The 6,549-nt window shown below is 42.2% G+C and overlaps 2 protein-coding genes across 2 annotated transcripts; one reads left to right on the top strand and one right to left on the bottom strand.

Moving 5' to 3' along the window:
• Window positions 1-626: 626 nt before the first annotated feature.
• LOC308326037 (histone H2B 1/2-like) lies at window positions 627-1,082 on the top strand (the record flags this gene model as incomplete). The annotated part of the gene is made up of 1 exon (XM_080778848.1): window positions 627-1,082. The coding sequence occupies one exon, from the start codon at window positions 627-629 to the stop codon at window positions 1,080-1,082; it is 456 nt and encodes a 151-aa protein (XP_080634974.1).
• An 884-nt stretch (window positions 1,083-1,966) lies between these two features.
• On the bottom strand, window positions 1,967-2,350 carry LOC308325942 (histone H2A-like; the record flags this gene model as incomplete). Its single annotated transcript, XM_080778724.1, has 1 exon — window positions 1,967-2,350. One exon carries the CDS (start codon window positions 2,348-2,350, stop codon window positions 1,967-1,969), a length of 384 nt encoding a protein of 127 aa, XP_080634850.1.
• Between the last annotated feature and the right edge of the window lie 4,199 nt (window positions 2,351-6,549).

Below are 6,549 nucleotides of genomic sequence, written 5' to 3' on the forward strand. Positions count from 1 at the left end.
ATGATGTATAGAAGACATAAAGGAATACATTTATTCTATATATGTAAAGTTTATGTTCATAACTATATAGCAGTTGCTGTATGTAGGTCATTTTATGTAAAAAGTGGATAGTTTTTTGCTATTTTGGCCGATTTGTCATAAAAGGCCAATTTAGAAATTTTACACATTTATATGTACCTCTAGACATGAGTATTCTGAACATTTTGAGCACCTCAGGAAATCTGTCGCACAAACGGTTTAGAAAATATAGCTACGTTTGAAGTAGTGGTCAGATTGTGGTCATTTCGAAAAGGGCGTGGTCATTTTCAGGTATTTCGCCCCGGATAGAGATTTGTTCACAGTTCCCAGGTTGTTCGCAGGGGTCATATTAGTCAAGAACAGTTGAGATATTCTCTCCTAAATGAAGTGCATACATATCTTAGTCAGCTCCTATACTACAAGGACAATAGAGCACACGAGAGGGAAAACATAATACAGAAAACAAAGACTCTTTGTGGCAGGATCAGCCAATCAAATGCTAGGAGTCCCAAGCTTAATTTGGATTGGCTCTGTATAAATAGTGGTACGAGAGCGCTCTCTTACACATTCGTCACTGTATTTGAACTATTGTATTGAATACAACCACGATGCCTGAAGTAGCGAAACCAGCGCCCAAGAAGGGCTCTAAGAAGGGCGCCGTCGCCAAGACCGCAACGAAGGGCGGCAAGAAGGGCGCCGTCGCCAAGACCGCAACGAAGGGCGGCAAGAAGGGCGCCGTCGCCAAGACCGCAACGAAGGGCGGCAAGAAGCGCAGAAAGGGCAGGGAGGAGAGCTACGCCATCTACATACACAAGGTCCTGAAGCAGGTCCACGTCGACACCGGTGTCTCTTCTAAGGCCATGGGCATCATGAACTCCTTCGTCAACGACATCTTCGAGCGCATCGCCGGTGAAGCCTCCAAACTGGCTAACTACAACAAGCGCCGCACCATCTCATCCAGGGAGATTCAGACCGCCGTCCGCCTGCTGCTCCCCGGTGAGCTGGCCAAGCACGCCGTGTCTGAAGGCACCAAGGCTGTGACCAAGTACACCAGCTCCAAGTAAACTGTTCTGTCTGCTCTAAAAACAACGGTCCTTGCTGAAAAATTCAATAAAAACAATTTAATAAAAATAAAAAAACACAACGGTCCTTTTAAGGACCACTCATCTTTTCCAAGAAAGAGTTCATTCAAATACTATAAGCAAATGGCCTTTTCACAGCCTGTAGGCTAAACCAGTTAGTCCAGGTCGGTCTTCTGACGCTCTTCTGAATAACTGCTAATACTGGGCATGTAAAGTTTTTAATAGTACTGATTAATTCATAAGCCTGTTGAAATTAATTAAACTGAACATGATATTATGATCCACAAGTTAAAAAATATATAAAATATACACAATATAACAGCTGCAAGCATGGCACATGATCTAAAAAAATATATAATTCGTCTAATTTCTTCATATCTTGACTTCATTGAAGATCTTATCGAAACACTATAAGCAAATGGCCTTTTCACAGCCTGTCAGCTAAACCAGGTCAGACGTCTGACGCTGAATGATAATACAAGGCTTGTTTTAATTATAAGTACCAGGTAATGATTGCTGTAAGTGGTATTTGTGTATGAACAACTTTAAAGAAGCTTGTGAAAATAAGACTTCATTAAAAGGTCTGTCATAGGCCAATGTGTGTCAAAACAGCTGCAAGCATGGCACACATGATCTTTAAATAATAAATGTATAATTGTAATCTCTTCATAACCTCAATGTTTAGAGACAATAGGTTCATTTTACTACTACTTATTTAAATAATACTAGAGGAATTAACAAGGAAGTTAAATAGCGTAATTGATACATTTATATAATGTGGAAGATATCAGAAATGACCCTCATATAGAAACAGTGGGTGGCTCTTAAAAGAGCCTTTGTGGGGTTCGGTCAGTCGAAATGAAGGTTTATTTCTTGGCGGCTTTCTCGGTCTTCTTGGGCAGCAGAACAGCCTGGATGTTGGGCAGCACACCGCCCTGAGCGATGGTCACTCCACCCAGCAGTTTGTTGAGCTCCTCGTCGTTGCGGACGGCCAGCTGGAGGTGACGGGGGATGATACGACTCTTCTTGTTGTCGCGGGCAGCGTTTCCAGCCAACTCCAGGATCTCAGCGGTCAGATACTCGAGGACAGCCGCCAGATAGACCGGGGCGCCGGCACCGACTCTCTGGGCATAGTTGCCTTTACGCAGCAGCCTGTGGACACGACCCACGGGGAACTGGAGCCCGGCACGGGATGAGCGGGTCTTGGCCTTCTGCCTCACCTTTCCTCCGGTTTTGCCTCGACCACTCATTTTGGTTTTGTAGAATAATAAGCACTCGAAGAAATGTGCTGGGGTAGAAGAGGCGTGCGAGACGTTTTATATATTCAGCTTAGTAAAGTATAGTGTGGGGTTGTGCGCCCCACCAATCATAGAGACGGATGAGAGCGCGGGCTGAGTGTGTATGAGTTTCCCACCAATCACTGCTAGTGGTGTGATCGGTTCCTCCCAGTCTAAACTCTGACTCTTCCCAAAGACGGAGACGTCTCTCAGAGCAAGTGGTATAAAATATAATCCATGCAATATGACACAAAGGGCTGGATTTTGAAGGTGCGTTTTACCTATTACAGTAATATGAGCTGGGGGCGTGAGGTATGTCATATTGCAATTTTAAGCATGTTAAGAAGCGCTTTCGACACCCCGTGGAGTGCGCAAAACGGCCTTGAATTAGTCATGGGAGTGTTTAAGGCGTGTTTGAGAGTTACCCAATCAACATGTCCGTACTATTTTCTTTACCAGTCAGCTGATGTCACATACGGAATGCGCACTTTGGGGATCGTTATATTACATTTCTTCAGGCTGGCACCATAGAAGACATGACATGACTTTGTCACATTTGGGTTAATTATTCCTATTGCACTGCATGCTGTCACCTTTATGCCTCAAAATAAGTTGTTTCTATTGAGAAACACCAGTAAAATTATATTTTAATTTTAATTATAATTATATTATATTTGAAATGAGTAATTAGTTGAATGCCTGGTGCGTATGCCCGTGATGCGGTATGGTCCCGTGATGGTATGGTCTTCGCTCGTACTGCCTCGTAGCATTTTATTGAAGAAGACTTGAATCGAGTGTGATACAGCGTATGAAAGCAAACTTCCCAAGGATTATGGATATGTTTTTGGTTTTTTTTAAGGTTGAGAAATGAAAGAATTATGGCCGTTTCTAATCTCAACATTTTAATAAAAAGACGCAATAAATAGACGCTGTTGCCATGTCTCAGAGAAACAAGTAAATAGGTCTATAAAAATAATCCCAAAATAAGCGCATATAACAGGGGTCTAACCTATTTTAAATGAAGTGCCATGCTTTTATATTCTAGATAGTGAGTCTGCCATATCCAGATTAATTTTAATGACACCACATTAAAATAAAAAACATATTTTGATTGTCCACAAATATAAAGTTATTCCATCTTTTTAAATATTTTCTTGCACATTGTTATAATGATCATTAATATCCGCCTGCAGTCAGAGTTCATAGTTTTAATGAATGAATGTGATGCATTGTGAGCTGGTAGATCTGCTATTTTCAAAAGTAATCTTGGAAAAATTTAATTACATTTTTGTATTAGCCGTCCTTAGTTGGGCAAATGCATTCATCTGGGGATCCTTGACATGGGAATGTGCTGTGTGAGGATCACTGGTTTAAACAACATTAGGAGAAACCTTTAGAAACAAGAAAAGCAACCACAACTACCAATATTTACAAGCAACTTTACAGAAAAAGAAGCCGCTTATAATAAACAGACTTGGCAACACTCCAGCAGCGTCCCAGAGCCGCTCAAGTGTAAAATCAAACAGTGCTTTTTCTTCTTTTTGCGTTTATGAGGTGGTCAGACCCACGTCTAATCGTTATGCGCTGAGTTTTTTTAGGTCAAGGGGCTTAATAGCAAATTGCGCAAAGCGAAAATAATTAACATATGGACACTCCCACAATGCTAAAATATTCAGCAACGTCGTATTCCATATGTGTGTGCGTTCAACACGGGACGATAAGGCTTTCATAATACGATTGTGCGCAGAGCGAGGCCACTTTATGTATTACCACATGGTAAAACGCACCTTCAAAATCCAGCCCATGTAGTGTAGGCTAAATGTACATGAAGTATGTACATACAATTGACGTATAATTATAAGTTTAGGGCGGCAGGCAGTCAGCTGAGGCATTTTACTAATTTTGGTGGGGTGTGGTCTGCTTGGTTCTTGCCATTTTTTCTCTCTTTAAACAAGTTGTATTGTTGCAGCAAACTGCTGCATTCAAGTGCAAGGCACATTTTAGTTGTAGGCCTAGTCCACTCATCATCATCACTTCTGTGTGTCGAAAGCACACAAGTGTCCAAAGTTTGACCACATTAATATGTTGTAGGTGTTAATTATGTGTAGCTGTATATCTAATTTAACATTTGTGGAGTTGGTCACCTGACCAAAAGCGGTTGACAGAAACTGGTCGACATGTTCTGTTGCCCCAACACGGGCAGAAACAAGGCCTTTTAACCAGGCTACTTACACACACTACAACTCGCTTACAATTCGCAAACCTGGCAACACTGTTCCGTGTTCTCATAGGCCCTCCAGGCCCGCCCCCACAGCTACTTTTCAGTCTCACAATCGGCCATCTTGCTTTTTACTTCGATGCGCGAGTGGACATTTAATGCAAATACATTAATTATAGCTCCAGCAAGCAAACACAAACACCTCAACTCCATCTCATTGTGAATAAGAATTCCGAGGGGAAAAATAATTTTTGGAACGCCACTTTCACCCAGTATGAAGCTAAATGTGGAAGCCGTGTGTGTCACACCAACACTGGTGACCCAGAGAATCCTGTGCCGATTCTCAGGCAAAACAAGGCCTTTTAACCAGGCTACTTACACACACTACAACTCGCTTACAATTCGCAAACCTGGCAACACTGTTCCGTGTTCTCATAGGCCCTCCAGGCCCGCCCCCACAGCTACTTTTCAGTCTCACAATCGGCCATCTTGCTTTTTACTTCGATGCGCGAGTGGACATTTAATGCAAATACATTAATTATAGCTCCAGCAAGCAAACACAAACACCTCAACTCCATCTCATTGTGAATAAGAATTCCGAGGGGAAAAATAATTTTTGGAACGCCACTTTCACCCAGTATGAAGCTAAATGTGGAAGCCGTGTGTGTCACACCAACACTGGTGACCCAGAGAATCCTGTGCCGATTCTCAGGCATCTGGCCTGAGGCACTGCCTGCGAGTTGGCTCTGCGTGCGCTTTTTCCAACTCTCACTGATTTATCCAGCTCACACGTCAATCACAGTCAGCAGCTCTCAGCCTGCACACACACGCACGTCTGTCTTGCGCACACGCGCACACACACACACACATACACACACACACACACACACACACACAGAGAGACACAGAATAGGCATGCAGGCTAAGGCGAGTGGCAATTTAATGCAAATAAATTATTTATAGGTCCAGCAAGCAAATCATGATGGTCTGTAGGTCACAATCACATTCCGATTTGAGGGGTTGTGTTTTGTATGACATTTTGGCCAGTAGTTTTATATCTATCTCAGCTTTTGCCTGATAGCACACATGCTAACAGTGCTGACCACAACGTTAGCAGCATTTGATGACAGCTTGCCATAGCAACGTACAGTGTGCGCAGACCTAACGTGAGCTTCTGGGACAGAAACTTGCGTTTTCATGACAGCAGCAGCTGCTGCACCCTGTGATAGATACTGTGCTAAAGATGCTAAAGCAACACAAAACAACATCCACACGCAAAACAAACCAGGGACCAGGGTTGCCACATATCGTGGATGTGAGAGTGAAACAAGCAACCAGGTCTATAAAAATGTTAATAGGCCAGTTCAAAGTAGGTAAATCAGAAATGGTCCGGAAATTAGTCTTAAAATAATCAATTATAGTGTTGACTGTCACACTTTGTTGTCTAATGTTGTTTCAGAGCAGTGGAACTCAAACATTTCCATGTCAAGGACTACCAATAGATAAACAAGTCCAAAGTAGCTTATAATGATCAGACTTGGCAACACTGTCTCTAGGTTGAACGTTCGACTTTACAAGCTCACACATATGAAATATGTTTTTTTGAATCTTCAAACTGAGACATATTTGATGATAATACTGTTAGCACAGTCATCATACTCCAAGAGCATACAAATGGAACCAAATGGACCCTGATTTTCCCAGAGAGCAAATGGTATCAAATGGGGGTCTGTGGCCTAATGCATTTCAAACTGGGGCTTCTTGCTATTATATTCTCTGCATATCTTATCAACTTGGGGTGAATATTTCACCACAATACTTTACTGAATATTTCACAAGAATATAACACAAGAGTCAAATGTACGGTCAAATGTAATCACAATATAGGCTACAGATGTACATATTTATGACACAGTAAAATGTCGAAAATTAGTGCTATCCCCCCCCCCCCCAC

This window comes from Protomyctophum bolini (assembly GCF_963924005.1).
Source record: "Protomyctophum bolini genome assembly, chromosome: 12".
In the NCBI taxonomy this organism is placed as follows: Eukaryota; Metazoa; Chordata; class Actinopteri; order Myctophiformes; family Myctophidae; genus Protomyctophum; species Protomyctophum bolini.